This window comes from Varanus komodoensis, unplaced genomic scaffold (genome assembly GCF_004798865.1).
Source record: "Varanus komodoensis strain SLA01 unplaced genomic scaffold, ASM479886v1 scaffold12, whole genome shotgun sequence".
Lineage (NCBI taxonomy): Eukaryota > Metazoa > Chordata > Lepidosauria > Squamata > Varanidae > Varanus > Varanus komodoensis.
Window position 1 is genome coordinate 5,738,051 of NW_025335349.1, and position 25,700 is coordinate 5,763,750.

At 40.5% G+C, this 25,700-nt stretch overlaps 1 protein-coding gene across 1 annotated transcript in view; it reads left to right on the forward strand.

The window, feature by feature from the left end:
• ADGRB3 (adhesion G protein-coupled receptor B3) overlaps positions 1-25,700 on the forward strand; it is a 499,090-nt gene that overhangs the window by 288,688 nt on the left and 184,702 nt on the right. Inside the window, exon 15 of the mRNA XM_044421464.1 lies at positions 4,950-4,993. Within this exon, the coding sequence (XP_044277399.1) occupies positions 4,950-4,993 (44 nt within the window). The remainder of the gene's footprint in view (positions 1-4,949; positions 4,994-25,700) is intronic.

A 25,700-nucleotide genomic window follows, 5' to 3' on the forward strand; every position in this document is an offset into this window, starting at 1 on the left:
ATTGCCCGAATGACTCTAAATCCTTGAATGACTTCACTGAGTGTTCCATGTAGATACTAAAAAGCTACATCCAGGATAATAGACAAGGTCGTATTCCACAAAGTCACACATCTCTCAGCATAGATCCTCCATTGTGTTCACCAAGGAAATTTTCATGAAAAAAATGAGCTGAAACCAAATTTGAAGGAGTCTTGATAATTTGTGCAAACTACTCCCACAGGAAAAGACGAGCTTAATTTGACTTCCTTGCTTCTTCCCAAGTATACACTGCACACCATTTTGCACTATTAGCCACATTCTTCAGAGAGAGGTCATCTCTTTCTTCTGAAAATTACACCTCATCATCCCCCAAACAACTCCTATTTTGTATTTCTTGTTGGCAAGTATTTTTCTCAGGAAAATTTATCTCCAAATCCTGCATGTTTCATGTCATGTTTTAGTCATTCATACTCAGTAAAAAGTTCCATATATGTGTAGTGCTGCCCCCTTTACTCTTCATCACATGGGCACTATTGAAGCAGGTACGCAATAGCAGTCATATCTCATTGTACCTCTCTAATATTTATGAGTCCTGAGTATTTTGAACAGCTTTCCCCCATAGAAGAATTCATGACATCTAGATAACCTCCACCCAAGCCCATAGACAGCCTAAAAGTTCTGCAGGGATGGGAAGGGGGTCAGATGCTGCTGAAAAAGGGCAGCTTATCTGGTCTACATGCCTTTTAAAAATCAAATTGTAAGCTGTTTTCATTTAGCCCTTATTTTTGTGGTGATAAAAACATCCCTAAGCAATTTCAACAGTTGCTACAGAGCTTGCCATCTATTAATAAAAAGGTTTTAAAAATCCAGAATAACTTTCTAGTAGACTATCAAGAATACGCTATAACAGGGGTAGTCTTGCCACAGAATCAAAGTTGGAATGGGCCATTAAGGCCATTGAGTCCAAATCCTTCCAGAATCCAATTGAACACATCCCTGACAGATGGCTGCCCAGTCTTGGCCCAGTGATGGAGCATCAGCCATGTCCCCGGGCAGCTGGTTCCATTGTCTGAGTGCTCTTTTCTGACATGCAGCTGGTATGCAACTTTGCTCTAAATTCTGCCCATTATTTTGTGTCCCACAGTCTTGGATGACAGAGATCAGATTGCTGCTCTCTTCTGTGTGACAGCCTGTTAGGGACTTGAAAAGTACTATCCTATCTCCCCTCAGTCTTCTCAAGGGTAAACGTAACCAATTCCTTCAATCTTGCCTTGCTGGACTTAGTGTCAACTCTCCCAATCATCTTTGTTACGCTTCTCTGAACTTGTTCCCATATATTCAAACCCTTCTAAAGGTGTGTCTGTGGAGGGATACAGCATTCAAGGTGAGCTCTGGCCAGTGCAGAGTAAGAGCAGCATTATCACTTTCCATGATTCGGAAACTATACTTCTATTCATGCACATCACACAGCCGACTCCTATTCGTTTTTACATGTAATATTGCCAGGTTAGGAATCCCCCATCTTATACTGTGCGTTTTATTTCTTTTTCCTAATTTTCTCCTTCTATGGCAGGAAAACTCAGCTACACTCTGTTAAAGTAAGCTTGCTTCAGCTTCATGGTCAGCTGATGCACAAGTGGTCTCAGAAGCTGCAGAAGTGCTGTTGAAAACAGTATCATTTTTCATTTCTTGCAACTCTCTCAACACAACAGGTTACAGTGTTGTTCTGCTGCAGTAGTGATGTTACAGGTTTAAGATATCCCAGGCTTTTGGCATAATTTCAGTAATAAAGTGAAGAGAAAGTTACTGATCTAATTGAGGAACCCAACAGCTCAATTTTTAGATGAGAAATCATATGGGAAAGATGCACTGATTAATTTGGGTATGGAAATAATTCTTCCTCCGAATGTATGGCCATAACTGAATTGAATTGCCTTTATAAATTTGTACAACATACACATTCTTTAAAAAAATGTACAATTGTTCACATAAGCTAAAATATTCCTTTATCTCAGGCACAGCCTCAGTTGCAACTACAATTATGAATATGTAGGCAAATCCCACCACACTGTCCCAAAATAATATCATCTGCTCCTTTAAGAAGAGAAATGTAGGCCTTCCTCCTGGTTTTCTAAAATTACCATAATACATTTCAATATTTGTTTCTAAAAATGTAGGAGGGCAGATAAAAATTGGAGGCACCAAGCTCCCTGCCCAGATCTCCCTGGTTACAGGTCTGCTTCTCCCATTAAAGAGAAGGTGGTGGTCCTATAGAATTCTGTACATGATAAACCACTGAATGAATACTCAGATATATCCCTAATCATATTTATGTCATTGCATTTTCTGTAGCCTACAAGTTAACAGTGGTTTTGTTTGACAAACTTCCATATAATAGCTTCCGTAAAAGCATACACCAAAACTCCAACTCAGGTTTACTGGTTTCCAAAAACTTAAACCATAAGTATAACATTATATTGGTGTCACATAACAATGGCTTATCTACAGTGAACAAGCAGTAGTAGGTGAAAAGCATTAGAGGATTTATTTCTATAAACTATTGTCACCACTGAAAATAAGTCAGTGTTCATTGACAGTGTTCCTTTAAATGCTAAATACACCTTCATATTGCAAGTCACAGACCTGCACCTTGCCTAAGCTTTTTTTTTGGGGGGGGGTATTTAAAGCTATTGTTAGGCTGCCTTTAGGGGCAGAGCCCCTAATACCACAAATTATGAATGATATTTTCATGTTTGTGTTAGTGTGTGTCTACAAATGTTTACTCACCTGGCCAGCTTTTGTTATGCTGATCATCATCATTACTATCACTGTACTCAACAGTAAATTTTAATACAAAGGCTGGAATACATATGATTTCAATAATCCTTACAACAACCCTGCAAGACAGGCCAATATTGTTATGATTCTATTGTAGATGGAACTGGCAAAGTTGAGAGAAAGCAGATTCCTATGCATCTGCATAGCCTGAAGTGCTTGATCCTGCCTTATCTTGGAAGCTAAGTAGCATCAGCCCTTGTTAGAATCTGGATGGGAGACCTGATTCCTGCATTGAACAGGGGGTTGGACCCAATGGCCTCTTAGGCCCCTTCCAACCAACCGATTCTATGATCCACCTATACCTGGCAACAGTTGAACCAGGAATATCCTTGTTAGCATGTTAAATTAGAGGAGCTAGGATTAGAACAGAAGCTTTCCCGAAACAGGTCGAAGCTGATATGGCCAGCCACCTATGAAGACATGCAGATGTGGACTCAGTTCAGCTCTAAGCACATTGTGCACACTCCTCATTGCTGCATTATTGCTGAAATCCATTATTTCAATGAGAGACTTGTCAGAGCTCCGGAATTTTGCACATATTTAAATAACAAGGCTGGTGTATGAAAGGGAAGGTGAAGCCGTGCTGTGCTCACAGAGTAGCCCATGCAGGTCTCTGCCGCAGGCTCTACTGGTCACACTCGGTGTTAATGAACAGCCGGCTCGTGTACACGTGCTGCCCTCATAGGATGGAGTAGAGCTGTCATCTGATCTGTTTCATTCCTACACTGATCTGACACAAGGCAGCTGATGCAGGAGCTGGCATTAAAAAAGGAGGACTTTACCAGCAGGGTTTGATCTATGAAGAAAGCTAAGTTACAAAACCTTGAGGAATGCTTTCACATACATTCTCAATGGGCTGCAGCTGCAAAATTGCAAAGCTATGTGGAGCATATGGTTCCCCACGTGCTTTTTTTGCAGTGTTTCTTAATGACAGCAGCCAACAAGGGGACAACAGGCTGCTCTGCGGAGACAACCTTTCTTCCATCAGTAGCACCTTGAGCATTATTAAAAAAAAAAAACATAAAATGCAGACTTTTGCAATGTTTAGTATGGTAAATGGGCTGGTGGCAGATAGAGAAAAGACCAGTCAGTAATTAATGATTTGGAGTAAAGTTTGGACCTTATTAGTTGCTTCATAATCGCAGAATTTATTCTTCACTGGAGACTGAATGATAGACGATGGATAGGGACCTACTGGTATTTACCACAGATCAGTAAGGATGTCTCACTTCTGACTGTTAATAAAAAGACACACTGCCTCAAATTATGATGCTGGCATGATGAAGCTTTGGAATAACCAGTAGTGGATTTTATGTGGAAGCTCAGGCAAGTAGTGGCGTTCAAAACAAAAGAGAAATCTTTTAAGACTTCATCATGTCTCTTGCATCTAGTTCTTGCTAATGGATCCTGGAGTTGTGATTTAAAAAAAACTAAATTCCACAAGCCTGAAGTCTGACCAATCCTAATATGTCATGTTTATGTACAACTGATTTTATCTCTTGTGAACTAGTAACCTGCTACCTCATACAATCAATATATTTCACAATGGAACATGGTTTTATTACATATAAAGATCACATATTTACAATTTCTCAATCCATACATTACATGAAAAAACAAGCTGTATAATAATCCATTTACAATAGGCACAACATTAATTGTCAAAATACCATTATTTAAAATCGGTATCTATGATAATTGCTACCTGTGTTCCATCAATAATAGTGCTTGTTTAAAAACAGATCCAGTTTAATCAATAAGTGTTTGTTTAAAAAACACTATTCTGAGCCATGATAGCAAACAATGCTACCATGTATCAGATTATTTCATAAAATGTCAGTCATGATTGTGGCACTTTACCCAAATACTGAGACAAGATGGGATTTTTCTCCTTCGTTCTGTTGTCGAAGCTTTAAATCTGACATCTGACTTTTAATTTTTGGTGCCTATATTCTTGTTGTCTATACTTCTACTCCTAGAAAAATCCAATGTTTGTTTATTGAGTAAGAAGTATAAAATGAGTAGCTTTTGTAAATGAATTCCTTGTTTTTATTCATAAAAAGTCTGTATATTTTTGTTATCTCAGTGGGTAAACAACATAGTTTGATGTGGTGTGTCTGCTTGTTTTTCAGGGCACGCTGAATCCCTATTGTGCACTATGGGATGATTCAAAAACGTAAGTAACAGATGTTTACTGCTATTACTTGGGATTTTTAAAAAAATCACAGCAAAATGTTTGACTAGCCAATAGATAAAAAGCCCTGATTATAAGGTGCTGGAAATGTGCCATACATGGAATTAAATGCATAATGCTGCAGATACACTGCATTTTAAGACCATGCTTTTGCTTTCAACAATAATACTAACAAACTTGTCTCCCATCATTTATTATGGCATTGATCCGTTAGAAATATATTATCCCCATGTGGTCCCTGACAATCCATAGATACACAGTGAAATCTTTGTACAGCACAGGATTTCAAGATGACTTCTCAGGATTAAATGCCTGTCTCTGCTATCATTAGTACAGTTCGCTGCTGCACAGTGTTTTACTGAGTACATCCTCAACCTTTTGAATAATAAAGGGTAATATTTCCTGTGATTGATAAGATGAATTTCAGTTATTGATTTCAGAACTGATAACCTAGAATGTTTCCAGTTTATCAAATACATGATTAGTTAACTTTCACAGTCAGAATCAAAGCTCCCTGCATCATTGTAAAGAAAATGCAAAGGAATCCATCACGCAAGCTTCCTAGGGGTGTTTGTGTCTTTATTCCCATGTTAGATGTTTTGGATTCATTGTACACTCCTCTGTAGTTCTGTTTCAACGATCACTGAATACAACAGGCTGCTTGGCCTTTTAGCCATTCAAATCATGTAAGGGCTGCAGTCCTGAGTGCTCTTGGTGAGTAAGCCCCATTAAAACACTGAAGACACACTTCTGAGTAAAGCTGCGTGGATTCCAAGGTGGCAGAATTAGGCAGCTTCATTTAGAATATAGCAGAGTTTACTTTTGAGCAAGCATGTACAAGCTTGTACTGTGAAGAGTTCAGCATCGGGGGTTTATTTTTATTCATTGTTCTGGGTCCAAAGAAGGCGTCATATACATTTATTCCCCTTGTCGTTCTTTCTATGCATACTCTGGAAAAGCTGTAACCTTGCTGCAGTTGGATTTCCTTTATCCTTTAGGGCACATTTGCAACAGAATTCTGATCGATGCTTTGAAAATGGGCAGATTCTCACAGGAGGAGCTGCCTGGGCCTGCCCAATTTTTTCAATAAACTTTGCACCCAGAAATGGGCACACTATTTACAGGGGAGGGTTCTGTGTTGTACAAGCAGGGCTTCTGCACGGAAATACGAGCAGAATATGTTCCAGCCTTCGCCAGGACAGCATGGCCCTTGCGGTGGGCAGACCCCTACCTATTGCCCAGATGAGATGGGGAATTAGCCCCACTCAGGGCATGAGCCCTCTCTATGTAACAGGAACAAGAAAGGCAAAAACATGCTCCCATTGTGCAAACGGGGCTTGTGTTCTGAAGCACAATGGCATGCATGGAAGGCAGACACACAGCCAGCTGGACTAATGTTCACCCCGCGCAGTTGATATGGGGCCTTTTGCCTGGCGGCGGCAGCAGCAATATAGAGCAAGGGGGCCAGGATCAGGTCAACCAATCCTCTACCCTGCACTGCAGATGTGAGCCCTTTTGGCTTGCACAGCTGGCACACAGTGGATCCCTCCCTTTGTCTCAAGCGGCGGCCTTTTGAGCCACAGGCAGGGATATCCTCTCTCTAGTACACCACTGCTCTAAGCATGCAGCACCACGGACAGAGTAGTCTTCCCTGCCTTCAGCTTGAGAGGAAATTGGGGGAGCCTCTGATGGCCACCACCAACTGCTGCTCATGCATTTGGAAGGCAGCTGTCAGTGATGCTTGCCTAACTGGTGGTCGCGACTTTTCCTTGATGGCCCCACTAGCCCCAAATGGCTGGTAGAGGCAGCTATGAGTGGAGGAAGCTTCTGAGAGCTGCCTCCAAGTGCCACTTGGGCACTGAGGGAGCAGATTCAGTTGTACTTACTGGCTAGCCACTTGGCAAAAATGGTAGCAAGATCTCTCTTTTTGTGAGCTTTAAGCCACTGTGAGCCTTACCATCTGTGTTTGGACAACATGATTGCTCGCTGCATGTCAGACCAACACTATAATAAACCAGTGATATGGATTGTGGTTACTTGCTGTGAAAAGAACCAACAGCTCATAACAATGACTGCATTTGCAAACGTAGCCAGAGTGAGCACCTGCAAGAGACAGTCAGTCCTGCAAGCTGCTCTCAGAAGTAACTCTTGGTCATAGTACGCTAAGTCCTGAAAGTGACTCAGCTGAGAAAGGATTTGCCATTTCTTCAGCTGTTTGTTTGCTGCAGTTTTTATGTGGTGCAATAAAATACAGAAAAGACTCAATGCATATACCTTGTTATTTTGGTATACAGAACATAATGTACATACATACTAAATATTATGGCATCTCTTTTTGCAGGAGGAGAATGATGAATCTTTATATGTGGGGGAGGTTTACATACATGGTCAGGTACCCAGAAGTATACTTTCCCCATGCTTGAGTTCCAAATATAAGGCCCTGAAAACAATATTGAGGGTTGTGGTGTGAAACCAATATTAAGTGAAAGCATTAAACAGAAATCCCCTTTATGCACACTCATTTCTCTTTCCTCTGTACAAATAATGAGAAAATAAAGCATTAGCAAAATTGTCTGTGGACAAGAGACATGGGAGACTTGAAAGGTCAGCCCATATTCAAGTTTCCCATTCAACTCCTGGAACACACACTGCAACATACCTCAGGTTCTGTGTTTCCTACCTGGAGAGAGGCATGCAGGGAGGTGGTGTAGGAGCTGGAGAACCCATACCATAATGATCTCAAGACACAAAGCGAGTCATGCCTCACCTTACAGAGCTAGAAGGGAGAACTTGATGTGTGGGGCTGACCTTGAATGAAACTGCCCCACAATAACACAAAAAGCAAAAAAGCAAAAATGCTGAGGGATCTTAACAACTAACAAGGTGCAGGAGAGCTCTTTGTTGCTTTGTCACAACTGGCTCAAAACTACCTGCCTGGAACATGCTATACATACATACTGCCATTTTGCGTGCTACTTAAAAAAAAAAGCTATCATTTCTGAAGAAACATTGGGATTGGGGGAGGTAGGTATTTAGCGGCTGGTTTGTTCTACACATGCTCATTTGAAGCATGCCCAGGGATTCAGCTGAAGAGAATTCTTCTCTGTTTTCTCCTGTATATAGATTTGTTCTGGTTTAACCCAAAGGGAGTAAGAGTGGTGCTTGCACAATTTTGCCTCTGCTGAAGTAACCCCTATAGCCTGCTGCTCTTGAGCAGGCTACTATATCTGCCTTGCCCTTCCACCCCCTCCCATGCAAAGCACTGTTCTCTTTCAGTAATACATTTTAGAAACCTCTGAAAATGCCATAAAATAACTTAGTAAATGAAAGTGTTCCAAATTCCATGTGAAGAAATATTTCACTGATAGTTTTAAAATGGCTGTTCCTTAAAGCTGCTTAAAGATTTTCGGTAATAGAAACAATCCACCAGGAGATATATTAGTCATCTGAGAGTAGGTGGGACCATAAAAGATTGATGCTAAGTACCATTTGTTACGGTTCTGTAATTTATCACATGGCTATCACCACTGCATGCTGCTTATGCATTTTATGGGGCTGATGCTTTTTTCCCTCCTGCCTCAGAGCTTAACCTGATCACCCACAAGAGGTCAGAAAAGGATTCTTTTTTCCCCTTACATTTTGCAGTGGGTTCTCTCTAAACTTCCTGAGGGAAAAACGGTAGCAGGGAAATAGTGTTAACTGACGGTGGTTTATGATTCATTGCCCCCTTTCCTCTCAGCAGTGATTTATGGCAGAGTATTTTACTTTGTTTGATTATATTACAGAATTTGTATTCTGATGCTGTAGGTTTTAAATTCCAGTGAAAGCTCCCAGTGTGCTGGAACAAAAGGATAGTTAGGATTTATAAATCTAAATAAAATGTGCAGCATTGCACCATTGAGCAGATGCATAATAGTAAGACTGGGGTATTTTCCCAGGTCTCCATCACCCTTTGCTTCACCCTAGCTTCCATTCTGTAACATCAGATTCTCCATACATGGCAGATTGAGAGTCTGAGCCACTGTTTATAAATCATACAAAGCTAGGATGTCCTCCCATCTTTCAAACATGAATGAAATTTTGGTTTGGTTATTTTGTGTGCTCACTGAGACCAATGCAGCAGCAGCAGCAAGAGAACCCCCAATCTGTTTCTAGTTAAGAATTCTTCATTATTCACTGCCAACTCCAGAAAATTGGTGAAAGCTTTATCTGAACGGTGCCTTTATAGGAATCCCTGCACTGTTATTATGTGCCATCAAGCTGCTTCTGACTCATGGCAATCCCATGACTGAAAGCCGTCCAGAATGTCCTGTCCATGACAGCTCTTGTAAATTCAAGGCAGGGGTTTCCTTTATGATGTTGAGCCATCTCTTATTTGGACTTCCCTTTCTTCTTCTGCATTCCACCTTCTCTAGCATGATTTTCTTCTCCAGGGAATCCTGCCTTCTCACGATGTGTACAAACTATGACAGCCTCATTTTTATTACTTTGGCTTCTAGGGAAAGCTCTGGCTTGACTTGTTCGTCTTTCTGTTGGTCCAGAGTATTCGCAAACCCTCTATCCACAATCAGAAGAAAGTATGACTATATCTTGGATGCATTCCGACAGCCCATTGTAATGCATTAGAAGTCTGTGCATAATTTTAACATGGACTGCAGCTTGAATGCAGAGGGCACAAGCCTCTCAATGAACATGTACATATGCAAGTGGGAAGACATCATTGTGCTACTTTGTAGTAGTGATGATAACCAAGTGGGCTTATTTAACTTCCACTACCACTGCATCTTCAGGTAGCTATTCAGGATAACTTTTGTAGGTGGTGAAGGGACAATTGCATCTAGAGAAGAAAGGATATATTAGAATCCACAAAGATCTGGTGTTCACAAGGCACCTTAAGGATAAAATCACTCATATTTGCTCTGACCTTGATGCCGTCACTGATACGGTTCTGCTGGTGGTGTCCAGTTTGCTTATATGGTATCATTTCCAGTTAAGGTGGCCGGATATCAGAGCATTTAGGCTAACCACCTCTATACCTGACCCTTCCCCATCTTAGCTACTTACACTGAAAGGAAAGGGATTGACTGTGTTGATCCAGGAGCTGATTTATGTCTCTTTGAAAGACTGAATCAGCTGCTTTGAAAGATATAGTACTGAGATTATTCCTTGGACACTGGACCCATGACCTTTGGAAATAAGGTATCCAAAAAGGACTGTTCCCGTCCAGGAACTCTTGGGTGAAATTGGATTATCAGGATCTATTTAAATCTTTCCTGAGGCAGGGATCTGGCACTAAAGAAGTCTTGGTCATTCTCCCATCTCAGTGGGAAGAGGGAAGAAGAATGTAACTCTGTTGAGTATTCTTGATCTCTCAGCAGCTTTTAATACCATTAACTATGGAATGATATTGAACCTGCTGTGTGAGTTGAGGGTGCAGTAGTTCTGCTCAGACCTGCAGGGGAGTTTCCAGAAAGTAGTGTAATGTCATTTGAACTGTGTGGTCCTGCAAGGTTCCAACTTATTCCTCATGCTCTTTAATATCTATATGACACTGCTAGGTGAGATCATTTCAGTGTTTAGAGTTAGATGTCCCACCTTGAATTCTCACCTTGAATTCTCCTTTTCTCAGATTTCAGGTACTGAACTATTTTCTGGATGCATTGATGGGCTCAATGTGGGCTAATAAATTTGAACCTAAACCCAGATGACACAGAGGTGATATGAACTGGTGATTTTTCAGGGTTGGGGAATCCGTGTTCAGCCATTACTGGATGGGGTTGCACTACACCTAAGAGAGGAGGTACTTAGTTTAAGGATGCTCTTTGAACCCAGTATTGCTGTCCTGTCCTGCCAGTGCTAGGCTCTGAACGCCTAAGAAATCACGCTGTGGTTGCAGTACTTCTTGGCAGGATAGTGTAGCAGCATATGAAGTAGACTCACATTTGTCTGGGAAGGTTACAATTGGCAAAGCAGAGAGAAGCTTGGGCAGAATAAAGTTACAGCCAGGAAGGCTGGGCTTAGCTGGATGCAGAACAGTCTCCTGTCTTAGTTCCACTCTTGTGGAGAGCACCAGGCGAAGCTACTGCTAGGCAAAATTGTTCAGGACCTTGTGCAGACTACTGGCTGAAAGCTTTCTTTTTCTCCTATATAAGAGTGGGAGCTGAGAGGAGGGCTGAGCCTGTCAAACTCGACAATCATCACTAGAGCCCAAGGTGGCCCAGAAGCACACAGTACCACCTTTGGCTGGACACATATGTACAACGGGAAGGGCCTTTTCCTTGCTGGCACCCCAGCTTGGGGTGTCTCCCTCAGGAAGCTTCACTGGTGCAAAAACTGCAATCTTTTCAAAAGATCAGATTAAATATATGTATATTTGTCCAGGCATTTTAATGGGTTTCCTGTTTTGGCTGTTCTTGGTAGCTTTATGGCATTGCTCCCTTTCAGTTTTATTATCACATGCCTTGTTTTTTATTCTCAGGGCCAGATGAGACATGATGCAAATTTCATGCATATAATTAACATGCATGCTTTTGTTATGTAAGCAGCAGTCAGGAGGCTACTTAACTGCCTCCAAACTATGTGGAGACACAGAGGAGCAGTAAACTATTTCTTCCCCTGCCACAGTCCATTTCCAAAGCTGCTATTTGCTTTTCAAAATTATGGATTGCACACTGATTGCATTATGGATTGCACACAGTGCTTTCACACTGATTTTGCCCTTTGTTAGATTTGGGACTTGCTTTTTTCTCCCTTCTCATCTTTCCTAATAGATTTCAGTGCTTGTTCTTGTCTTTTCATTCAGAGAAGATCATATAGGAAGGCTGACAAGTCCAAGCTTCAACAAATAGGGAAAAAAGAAATGACTTCCACTGGGGGTGTAGAATCTTTTTCAGGGATAAATTCCATTTCAGCGAAGCTGTCATGGGTAGGTAGTAGGTAGGACCACAAGCAAAAACGGAAGGGCCAATATACCAACATAGTTCAGCTTAAAGCTCTTGCTGCCAGTCCTTAAGCCTTAGGAGAGCCAGGCTCACTTTGAGATAGAGGAAAACCACACCCAGGCTGGGAAACCACGGAGGGGAGGGGAGGGGAGGGAGCACGGCCACCTGGGCACTCAGGAGGACTGGCTGGATTTGGCCACTGGGCAAGAGGTTCCACACCCCTGAGGGAGGTGAGGGTTTAAATGGTAAGCTCTGCTATAGATATGGATACCCAATGTGGCCTGTGGGCCTGAGGTTCTGTTCCTTGCGCAGGAGTAAGCATTTCTTCCATCTTAATCAGGGAATGTGTGCTACAGCTGCCCAGCTGGACTAGCCTGGCTTTAACTGATTCTGTCTTAGATGTCAGAGTTTGTTTTTATGTTGTACCCCACCTTTCTAACCAAAAAGGGCATTCAAGGTGACTTACAGAACCCCTTGACACTGATTAAAAGAATTTGATCAAAATGCAATACAATGGAAAGTTCATTTTTTTGCAATCTGAAACAGAGGAAAATATTGGCCTAAGTCTCTCTTTTCCAGGAGGTGACATGGTATCATTTTTAACCTCCTGTACAGTGATGAAACGGGTTTTAGGACTATAGGGAAATCCAAGAAAAAGGATAAACAGTAGCAGAAACTTAATCTAGAGGGGGAAATGCAAACCACAAGCTGGTGCTTGCATTTTCTTTTGGCAGAGTAAAAGCAACAAGAGTGTCAAATGTATTTTGACTGAAATTCTCCTCAAGGGCGATGAGATCTGACTGCTCTCCTTTTATTTTGAGGGTGACTCTTTTGGGCACATTACTCAGGCCAAGGGATGGGCAAACCCGTCAGTTTCACTTTGTCTCACACTGATTTTTTTGAAACCTCAAATTCTTCTTGCCCTAAATAAAAAAACTTTCAAATTTGGGCAAATTCTTTTCAAAACAGAACTCTATTTTCCTCTTCTTGCTCCTCATCATTCTTTACACCTATATGGACCCAGGTTTAGCTCCCCAGTATCTTCAGTTAAAATGATTGTGTGAAGGATTCCTTCCTGCATCCCTGAGGAGCTGCTGGGAGTCCAGTGTCTGGTTGAGTGCAAGGCAGGTTCATATATTGGAGCTTTTTGTTTTATTGTTTCAAACACAAAGGCTAACATGTAGGTCATAATGGATTGACAATGAGACTAGCCACTATTGTTTAAAAATGTCCACCTTAGGGAGCTATATTTAGACTATGACAATAGTCCTGAAAATACAGCAAATTCTTTATGTTGCTGTTACAATAACATGTTTTCTCACTGACCAAGCAATTTCATGCATTTTTAATCTTTCAGAACATCAATATTCTGGACAGAACATGGGATATTTTCATGCCAGGTTTTATTATAGCACATGAAGCTTATTGTGATGAATCTCTGAGCAGCCTAGCCCATTAGGCTAAACCTTTGCTTCTCAAATTGGTAGGCATTTTATTTAAAAAAAAATCAGCTAAAAGTATTAAGCAGGTTGACTTGGCTGCAAAGCAAATTCCGGCCTTTATTAATGGTAATCTTAGTCAATTGGATGCATGAGCTAAGCAGACACCAAATTCCCCATCCTGCTTTCAGACTGCTCTAGTAACACACATATAAACAAAAGAGAACAGCAGTGGCAGCGGCGGCAGCTTGCTGCATGTGAAGCAGGTGCTCCAGCTGTTCCTTTCTGTCTTCTGAGCCATTTGACTTGTATCCAGTATACAGGCACCCATTAACTTGGTTTGCTTGTTCTTCCTATTCTTCCTTGCTGCTGTGATCATGATGAAATACTCATCACGTCTTCCACTTGACTTCAGTCACTGCCGTTTTGCCATGATTACCCATGAGCCAGATTATGGAAAGTGAATCTAGCCTGGTGAAGTGGAGAGAGCCCAGTCCTAGGGGTCTCTTTTAGCTGCAACCACACAAGCCTTGATTTATGTTGGGTCCACCAGCAGCAGCATCCCATATTTTACAAGTCTTGTAGAATTATACAGCTGTGGTCTAGCATCTAAACCCCCTTTCTTGGCAGCATTTTTTCCAGATTTCAATAGTGGAGTTAAGACACCTTAAATTGCAGCAAGATCCACTTGGTTTCAATCAAAGAAAATGTAGTGTGTTTTAGGATAATTCGTTAATAGACCCATGGACTTCTAATTCTAGCAAAGTTCTCAATACATGTTACATGTTAAGTGCACACATTGGATGAATGAGTTAAGCAGACACAATATTCCCAAGGTACGCATGTTTTTGCTTTACAACTAACATGCAAGGGCATTCATTGGTGCCTGAGAGTAATCGTTGTTCAATGTGCAGAATATGCACATGCATATGATGCACATGCTCCAGAAGAAGAATCGCGTGGGATCTAGCACCCAGGGAAAATATCACCTTGCCCATTCTATGTAGTGCTGCTTTCCCTGCTGCAGATGCCATCATGATCAGGCTCTTTAGGAGATAGTTTAAGGATGGAAGTTCCATGGAGCTTCAGCTTTTCTTTCTCTCCTTCCTTCTCTTTTCCTTCAGACTTGCCTATTTTAGGGGAGTAGCAGATGGGAAAAACCAACTCGTTAAGCTCAGATGTTACAGAAAGGGGGAAGGAGTGCCATTTCCATAGGCAGCTGTTTGTGAATCATTTATGTACTTCTGTCCTGACCCATTCTGCTAATGCTGAGACTCAAGTTACAGCTCTGGATTAAGCATCGTTTATGCTGAGAAAAGAAACTAACTTTCACTGGGGCACAAAATATCTTATATCACAAAATAACAATCCCCCACTTTGGAGCCCCTGTACACTCCATCCTGACTTGGGGCATCTCTGTGCTCTTGCAACACAATCATTTCAGAGGAAGGAATTTTCCTAAATCTGTTCATTTGGGTTTTTTCTCTTTTTAAATAACAGGAACGGTATAAGGTTCATTTAGCATATTACACCTTCTGGGCCAACGCAATTTTGTCTCAATCAGCAGATTGCTGACAAAACTACTCAAAACAGCTGTTGACGAGCCTATAGAGCATCCAAGTAGTACTGAAACCATCAGGAAAACAGAGGGTGAAAAAGCTTGACATCTCAGACTTTGTCCCATACGTGCAGAAACATATTCATTTATAATATGTAGGAGCAACGGCTCGTCACAGCTGTTCTTTGGCAAGGCCTCCGCATCAAGCTGTCATGTTGGTCCGTGGTAAATTTCGGGGGGCAACTTCTCCACTCCTCGTAGTCAGGAACAGGGCCCGACTACTGGTTATATTATACCAACCAAAAGCAATAGGACACTGTGGAGCAGCTGTTCTTTCAGGTAAAGGTCTGCAGCCTCAGGACTGCATTTGATTTAAGAAAATGGACTTAATGCCCAGGTTGTGCGCATCTTTGCTCAAAGGTAAGTCTGAGTTCACAGAGTCTGGCTGCTAAGTAAATGTAGATAGCACTGGAGCCTAAAGAGTTCCCCATTTAATAAGGAACAATTAAAACAGCAAGAACAACCACCATGTGAAATACTCTGTTTTTGAATAATGTGTTTTCAATGCTAGTACATATGCTGATATGCAAACTTGTGTTTTATTCTTTCATCAATATCAGACATAAAGTTAACAGTAATGAAGTGCCAAGGAAAGAAAATTACTGCAGATCAGTTAGATTGGCTGAAACTTTGAATGAAAATGTAGGAGTCAGGATTATCAGACATTCATATAAATGATTTATGAGTTAAGTTGAATGGTGCACAGTTTTGCACTGCAGTGTATTTGTTAATTTTACACTTCACTGCATGCCATCACAACATGGACAGAGTTTCAACTAACATGCATATTTTAAGAAGTGCATAGGAGTCAGGGAACTTTATTTTCTTTAATACAAGAGTTCACATTACAAGTGAGTTCCTGAATCAGCAAGGTGCTTATTATTTGCATTTTAAGCATACATAGGCTATTGTGTAAAATCAACATATCTCAAGATCTGCTGCCCCCATTCTGACTCCAGAATGGAAATCGATGTTGCATAATAAGTATGATTCATTTCAATGAAATCCTAGACCTACGTGGTAGGAACCCTCCCCCCCCCGCCCCCCGTGTTGCGGTGCATTTGTTAACCATGGCCAGGCCACTCTGAGAACCTTTGGCAGGCTTTTTGCCTGTTCAGGGTGGCTTGTTTTCAGGATGCTGCCGGCACCTGGCAAGGCGGCTTCCGCGTTCTTTGTTCCAGTGTTACCGACTCACTTGGCAAAAGCAGCAAAAAAATCCAGCCGCTCCTCACAGTCCTGCTAGTCAAACTCTGCCTGGCAACAGCATATTTCACGGCTGGCTCCCTCCTCCCTCGCCAGTGCCCTCTGCCCCCTCCTCCCCCTCCAGTTTGGTGCTTCAGTTGACGGTGACCCACATTTGTGAGCCGAGGCATTCTTCTTCCCAGCACAGCTATGCACGCATGCCTGACTTACTTCGAGGTAAGCCTGTGCAACCCTGATTCGGGACCGTACACCGTTCCATTTTCATGCCAAAATGAAGGGGATGGAGAGTCTCCGAACACGTGGCGTGGGAGCTGTTACAGCATGAAAGCAGGAAGGGGAAAGTTTAAATTCCCTGCTTCCAAATCGCCAAGGTCCTGAATCGGGGTGCTGCATGCTTACCCAGAGACAGGATAATCACACAAACTCGCATAGCTCTGCAAGGAAGAGGAATGTCCGCAGCTGCAAGCAGCAGCTAAAGCCTTTAAAAAAAAGAATTGAAGGGCAGCCAAACACTTAAAAAAAAAAAAAAAACGTGTATGCAGGTGGGAGAGGAGGGAAGGAAGGCATTTGCTCTCAATGATCAGAAAACTCCTTGCAGGTGGCAGAGGAGGGTGAAGAAAAGCCTCTCCTCCGGCAGGCAAAGTAGAAGGCTTTTATTGAAAGGAATATGCTTGGGTTAACTTACACTTCACACAAAAGTCGTTGCAAGTAGCAATCTGGTGGGTGGCAGTGGAAAAGCCTCTGGAGCTGACAAAGCCAAAACATACCTGGCACAGGGAGTATACCAATAGTAGAAAGGTCGATGATGTAGCAGAGCCGCCCAGGGTCCTGGGATACATGCCAAGAGCAGATGGGAAGGCTAACTTGAGTTAGTGAGCAAATAACAACCCACCCTGCTTTATTTTTTTAGCATAATGTGAGAATAGGTCCAGTGTGGTGTTGAATGTTTTGTATGTATCCCTGGAAGCATTATAGGACATTTTGAACCCAGGACTGTCGGGTACTAAAACTACATTTTTTCTGTTATAGCTGGGCAGCCAAGGTTCTGTTTTGTAAACCATGCAAATAGGAAACATTAGCCTTTTTTGTTGGATACAACCTAAAATTCATAACTACTTTAACTCCAGGATGGGCCACAAGGACCCATTTGCTTATACACAGAATACATATAATGTAAACAAAGCAGATGTGAGGTTTCTAAACCATTGTCCTAAAGTCTTGCATTTATGTTTTCCTGGAACATAGAATAGTAGAGTTGGAAGGGGCCAAGAAGGCCATCGAGTCCAGCCCCCTGCTGTTGCACCATCCCACTCAGATGGCTGTCCAGTTTGTTTTTGAATGTCTCTAGTGTGGGAGAACCACCACCTCTCTAGGCAGCTGGTTCCACTGTCATATCGCTCTGAGAGTGAGGAAGCTTTTCCTGATGATGTCCAGCCTGAATCTGGGTTGTCGCAACTTGAATTGAATATTCTGTGTCCTACACTCTGGCATCAGCAAGAAGAGATCTTGACCTTTCTCTCTGTGACAGCCTTTGAGGTACTTCTAGGGGGATATCATGTCCCCCCTCAGTCTTCTCTTTTCAAGGCTGAACATGTCCAGTTCTCTCAGAAAAACTGCCCATGTTTGTTGCTTTGCCAAAATATTGAACAAAGTGCATTCAGTTTTTAAACTTTCCACAATTAAATGAATATTTCATTTTATGTAGCATTACACTGTGGCCCAGCTTTGTCATATACTACATTGAAACAAGTCTAGGACTACACTGCCTCCCAGGAGGATAGATATAATTTACATTTAATTCCTCCCCACACACCTCTTTTAAATCATTTCACATTCTGTATGTGGGTTAGACTGATTTAATTCCTTTTGAAAGATAAGTACTAGAGGCCAAGATTATGTCCTCAAGTGTTAGACAAAAGGAATGTATTCCTAGGAATATTATTTGGACACCCACATCCATAAGAAATTATTAAAATAGCAGACAAGAAAAATATTAAATAACATTTTGATTTATTATCTCTATATAGTCAGAATATTTTCTTTAGGATAGTAAAAGCAAATGTTCAAACTACTTACCATTTAATATGAGTGAACATTCTTTATTAAGCTTATGGTCCTATTTTGTAAGACTAATATAAAAGTATCTTAAGATTTAAGCATATTTAAACAGAAGGTATTACTACCAGATGAGCAGCATCAAGCAAAGCAATTTCACCCTCTTGAACAACCTCCAGGTTATGCATGAATAGAGTAAGTGGGAGTGTGTGTGTGTGTGTGTGTGTGTGTGTTGCTGAAAGCATAACAGCATTCTGATGATATCTTTAGAAATGTTATCACCATCTTCCTAATAATGTTGAATAAGATTTGAATATGATATTTCCTCTGTAGCTAGTTAGGAGAATGCAATATACATATACTCTTGAAGTGTCTGTGCTGGAGGATAATATCTACCCATCCATTCTATTATGCCTCAGCAATGAAGAAAAGAGCATTGGGAATCTAAATTCCATATGCTGTAGTTATTGCTCCAAACATTGCTTGCTATTCTACTCCTCATACACAATCCAAAAAATACTACATTTCAACAAGGCTTGTGTTGAAGGATATCCTATAAACTGGCTTGGCATTTTGCCCAGTTTGCTAGAAGACAAAGGTAGCTTATTTTCATGAACAGAACCCTGGGGCAACCTCATCTAGAGCAGACATCCAAGATGTGCAAATAAGAGCACTTGAGGGGAAAAGAAATGCACAACATCAAGTGAGCTACTAAACTGCTGTATTAGGCTGAATAGGAATCCATTTCATGATCTATGATCCTATACAAAACATTCACCTTTGAAGTCATGGAATTATACTTTGAATAAAAAGTCATCCAGTGCCCCAGATAGAACCGCGATAAATGGCTTGCCTTCTGCAGTCCTACTGGAATTGGCTTCTGGAGATATTGGTCAACTTTGCAGAATCTTAATTTAAGAAGGGAGTGTTTGCAGACCCATTGATACTAAAGGGATGCTAAAGTCTGAGTAGGAGTTTGAAGTGCAGCACATTTTCCTAATTAATAGGTATTGTTGTTCCCCTGAGGGCTTCTTTTTGTGATACGGTTCTCACATGAAAGCCATTTAAATTTTGATCTGCTTCCATGTGGTGGCTAATCCAATCTGCAAACTGTTCATTTGTGACACCTTGCCAAATTCCATTTCAGTCCTGTACCTATCTAATCTGTCCATGGGCAGTCAAAATTGCTGAAGCTTACAGGGCTACCTCTTCCAATATAATGGACATGGAAGCTATGTGAAATAGCTTTTGTGGAGTAGCTCTTCCTCCATGCATTGATCGGGTCCAAGTATGCAAATCCATGTCCCACCATGTGATATGTCTCCTTGCTGCCATCAAACCTTTCTGGTACTGGACTGCAGGAGACTAGTTCGTATAGCAAGCTTGTACATATGAGCATCTTGCTCTGTGGAAGGGCAGGTGCACACAGAGGAAGAAATGCCATGTTGTGGTCCTAGGTGTGAAAAGACAGTTCAGCTCAGTACACTGTAGGGCCATGGCTTAAGTTATGTGAGCAGACCAGACTCTTGCACACTCATTCCCTTCCTTGTACGGTCTGACTGCTTCCCTATCACAATGAGTTATACGTTGCCATCTCCTTGGTTTATACTTGATTATTCAGGATTGCAATTCTGGTTTGTTAGACAGGCCCATAATATACTTTGATGTTTCAGAAATTACATCTGCTTTGCAATGTAAAATAAATACGGGTTTGGTATTGCATCTGAACTGGTCCATAATGAGTAATGTGTAGGGTCCATGTAACCCTAACCATGAGAGATTTCAGGTTCATTTTATATGCAGTAAAAACACAGTAAGAGAGGGATCTCTTTGAAGAGAGGGCAGATGTATGCATTTAATTTCTTCTATGTAATTAATAAAACACATCTCAAATCCTTCATATAGTATGTCAGCCAACTTATTTCTTTTCTGTTAATTGAAAACTGTCCAATAAATACATAAAGACTATCTCTGATGTAGTTTTAAGAGGTCATATGGAAACAGATTTTAAAAAAGAAACACTAAAAGGGGTCTCTAATGTTTCCTGGGTGAGCTCAGGAACTACATCCTAAATTTCTGTTGGCTGTATCTCTGAAAATGATAGATTGGGTTATGGCTCACCACTTCACAGTTACATGTGAAAGCTCTTACAAAATCCTCCTAGATCAGTGGGAACAACATGGTTGGGCACATGGTTGGTTAATCCCTTTTTTGTTACTTAGAAATATCTGATACTTGAGACAGGGAACAAAGCCAAGAACTTGTGGACAAAACACTCACACATGTGCTGGATTCTGTTTTTCTGGAAAATTAATCAGAAAGAAAGACAAGAGAGATTTATTTAGGCCCTGCAGCAATGCCAAGCACCATTAGATAATACAGAGCTGTTTCCCACCTGTTTACCATGTTACGCGATAGAGCGGAATATCCAGTTTATCATAGTAGATTAGACAGCAAGCAACACAAAGTTAGATAACAGTACAGAAAGGATAGCTTTATTTTAAAAAATGCACACTTAGATGCAACTACATCAAGGTTGCTTTGAGACCACAGGAAGAAATCTGCTACATTAAACAAATAAATACTCTTTTTTCCCCAATTGTGTTGCAAGCTGCTGGTGATGCCATTTTCCACACTTTCTTGTTGTTTTGTGTAATTATCATTAAAAAGTTTCATAAATAAAATCTTGCATCTTTTTTCTGAGCTTTACTGTTATATTTAAATTCTCCCCTTTGTTTCAGCGTGCTTTGGAGGAATGAAAACAGTTTTCCTCAAGTGATCTTTACCCTGCAGTTGCAGCAAGTGAAACAGAATAATTTAGTGGCGGGAAGGTATAATTGGAAGAATTTTTGTTCTCTTTTTCTGGAGCATTAGAAGGTTTAATGCAAGCTGTACAGAGTTAAGCTATATTCTCTTGGAATGCAAACTCAGGCCAGGGTACTCAGCCTCATTATGCTAAAGCTGTTTTATAAGAACCATAGTTGGTCCAAAATACTACTCTGTATTTGCCTGGATATCTGAAAAGTAGCCCTCCTTTTAGTAATGAAGAGCCTAAATCAAATACCTCCACTGCCTTTCAACCCAGGTTCCCACCTCATTTCTTCAACATTTCCCCTGGTTCTAAGAAAAGTCCAGGTTATATTATTTATTCAAATGATATCGAATGTCATATAAGCAAACTTCCACTAATTCCACTTCTTCACCTCACTCATACACTCCAGGTCTAATCTGGAAAGTCCTCCAAGTTTCTAGAGCAGATGTCAGGGCATGTGTATGGGATGAGGGGCATTTGTTCTTCTGGCGGACAGATACCATCAGATACAAGTGTCTGTATTCTTCTGGTATGGATAGGTCAAACTATATGCCCTGTATTTTCTTTCCCATGAAATGACTCTGTAACCATCTTATAGTCTTCCCTTTTGCAGAAAAGCCATGTTGCAAAACTGGTCCGTTTATCTAAGCCAGTCTAATTTGCTGGGCATCCTAATCACAGTTCCATGTTAGTGCTGCAAATTGTGTGTGCATTTACATACATATACCAGCAATTTTTTTTGATGATTTGTAATCAGAGGAAAATGTTGTTCGTTTATCTTAATAACGGGAAGATGTAGTAGCTTTTAACGGTTCTCCCCAGGATGACGCTTATGTCCTGTGCACTGGTTTTTTAAAATGAGTTCATACAAAGCACTCATAGAACTCAGGGATGGTTGGTTTTTTGGTGCTCTACTGAATTCATTGTTAAATCTATTTGTAGTGGTAAAAGTTACATAGCTATCACCAATTGCCCTTCTATTTCTTGCACCCTGTTATAACTCACCCTCATAGTTTGCCGGTCTCCTATTCCTAAAAGGAAGCTCTTGCCTGCTCTGTACAGATCTGACATACCAAATGTCCTTTCCAGGCTTTTCCTGCCCCATACTACAGCCACGTCTGATCATTTTAACGCATAGATTCTTACTGTGATAAGTGGTACTGCTTGGGCACATGCAGCAGCTGTTATCTCAAGGGTATACATCTTATGTCTGCAATTCTGAACTCTCTTGCTGGAAGAACAAGTCCCAGTGGGCCTTACTTACTTTTCAGTTTGTTGCTGAACTGAAAAAACAAATCAGAAAAATGTACTGTTTCATTTGTGCATCTTTTACTTTCTTTTTAATTATTTAAACGCAATTCATACATTTAAGAACAAATAAGAACAAGCAAATTTTACTTATCCCTCATCCCCCTTCCCTAACCAAAATCTCAGCTGCAGCCATAAGCTGGAAAAAACAGAGGAATGGCAGAAAGGAGAGGGGAATTGAGAGTTTTACCATACACTGTATGTTCATGTTTCGTATAGTTCCAGGAACGCACGCTGGTTACAATCATTTGTATCTTGTATTCACCCAAACCTGGCATCCGCATGCAGCCTGGCAGGGCCCACCTAGAACAACTTGCTGAGCCTCCCTAAAACCTAAGTCTGGGGTTGTTTACTCCGCACACTGTGACACTGCATGAGAAAATCAAATGCAAACTAAATCCAAATATATTCTTTCTAGGCAAGAGCTTGCAGGCAGTGATAAGTTGCTATAGTACTATTATTGCATACCATTAAGTCGTGTGTGCTCATTGACAGGCATTTGCAGAGGAGGGCCAGTAACTACTTACCTTCTACTTGTGGCTCTTAGAAATCTGTGGAATTTATCATCTCATCCACTGAACATTTTAAGTTCTATGACTTTGAGGCCAAGAAGGTTCTTCATCCAAGTAGGGGTGAGAGGAAGCTTTCTAATGTAGTAGTGCTTGGCCATAATTCTGTTGCCCTTACCTTTTGTATATTATCATGAAGGTATGCAAGAGTTCTGCTTTTTCTGGTTGCCTGGGAACCTTAAATGGTCTCTCACTTCCCCACTTGCACAATTCTTTTGTTCCCCTGAGAGAGAACAATTACAAAGCTTAACTTTTAACATTTTCTGGCTTGACAGTGTGTGTTCCCTGTTACAGAACAGAAATGGTAGCAAATTGGAAAATAGTACACTATCAATCCATTTGCATGACAACAGTAACAATGAGAATGGAAAGTGGTCAGATATTAATTTACTTTCCTGGCAATCTGAAAACTGCAATCTTGAAGCCCTCTGCACATACCCTTCTTGGGATTCAATGGAGCTGTCAAATTATATTTAAAGTGATGTAAGACTCTGAATCTGGACTGGTAGCATGCAAATAGATCCAATCTCTGGCTTGAAGGATAGATATCTGGGAAGTACTAAGCCTTTTATGGTAGGCCTTTATGTGTTCTTCTTAACAGTGTTGTTCTCCTGGGTCTCAATACCTGCCATAACAAGTGTGTGCCATTTATCAGTTTATATGGGCAACGAATCAATCAGGCTAAATATTCCAGTTTTACGGCTCCCTTGTCATATTTTCTTAATAATGAGGTGGCCTGAAATTTGTGAAGCAGAAAATTCAGCCTCATTTTGCTTGGTGACAAAAGCAAAAGGGACCAACCTTCTCTGATTTATTAATAACAATTGCATCTCAATATTTCCGATAGCCTCCTAAATCATTTCCAAAAGCCAGAAAGCTTGCAGAGTAACCATTCAGCTGTCTCTCTTAATATTTGGAAAGATATAAATTCAGCTAGAATGAAGCAGCTTGCATTACTTGTTTTTTCTCCTCTTCTCAAGCCTGGAGAATCCACCTTTATTTGCTAGTATGTTAAAATTAATTTAACAAGGCTGATAACACTCATGGATAAACAGTGGAACCTATTAAATTGCAAACATTCAGTGCATGTGGATTACCCATGTCAGCAGACAGGAGTACATAGCAAGAAATTAATTAACAACAAACATTATCACAAGCCTTTATAACAGCAGTTTACTGCATTGTGACAAATATTAAAAAATCTGATTTTCTGTATCATGTTGTGACTAATTCCTCATCTTCTCACATTTGTAAGATACTTAAAAGATAATTGAAAGAAAAAGGATGTTGACTATTCTAATTCCAGACATTCACAGTGTGCAGGAGAGGATATATTCAGTTTTACACTAAATTACATTTTTATTCTTTTATTAAACTTTTACATTCTTTCCATAAAGATATAACATTAGTTTGAAGAATATTTCCCTGTTCGTGTAATGTAATACATGAAATGTGTTGGAACTGCTAAGCTGTTACATGAGTAGTAAAAGGACAATAACATTTAGCATAATGATGTTATTTTTAAAATGCAGCTTAAAAATTCTCTTCTGCTCTGTATGTACTAGATAATTAGGCTACAATCTTAAACCCTCCAACCTGGGAGTCAGCCTCACTGAATATGCTTTGTATAGGATTGTGCTGTCAGTATTACTATGTGGGGGACTGTAATATGGGGGAGAAAAGCCTCTGAAATTTTGGTTCTCTTGAACTCAGGTGTCTCTTACTGTCAGAGCACCACCTCCATTTCCATTACAGGGATGATACTGATCTACCTTAAAGGGCTGTTGTAAGTATTACAAAGATCATGTTTGTGAAGCTCCCTGGACTCTCTGAAGTGCTATGTAAATGTTTAATAAATTATAATTATTTGTACTTTTATCTACATATGGTGTACAGTCCACAGCATTCCAGTCCAGAGCTCCCAGCTGAATATATGGCACTCTTCTGTCAGTATTATGTTGATATTGTTTGTTTTGAATAAACGGGCAGAACAAGCTAAACATTGATATACCAGTCACACACCCTTTGAAATCAGACCTAATTGCTTCAGTAGAACATCAAATAAGCTAAAACAGTTGAATAAAATACATTTCAGTGAAATCTGTAAAAATAACTTTTAACAGACCAAAATATCTATCCTTTAAAATTAGGGGGCTTCACATTATCTTGTTACCTTTTGCTTTATCCATTGGAATTTGGAGTTTACCTCCTGATAGTAGAAATTGATATAACCATGATTTACACTGATTATTCCTAGTGATTTAAAATATGCTCACTTTCATGTTAAATTAGTTTGTGAGGGACAGGTACACATGCTAGAGATCTCTTTAATATGACATTAGTGTTATTTCTAGTGTCTTTTTCTACCACACATGTGGTTGTCAAAGTGAAACTTGAAGAACTCCTTCCAGAAATTTATCTGCCTCAAAACTGTTTTAAGTTACTGCAGAATTCCTTCATTGTTTCTCTAAATTCATTTGCCTAAACATAATTCTTCAATATGGTAGGTCCCAGGACTTAGCACTCTGCATGGTGAGCATCTTCACCAGCACTGGACTCCCACAGAGTTCCCAATACAACGGACTAGCAATTGAAACCTACAAAACTGCTTTACTCACAATTTACACGACTGTCTTCTTTGAGATAAAAACTCCAGAATGCCCCTGAGAATTTTATCAACATTCCTTTGTTTCCCTTGAAAATATTCAAATATTTTTCCTAAATGTCCAAAAGTGATTCAGGCA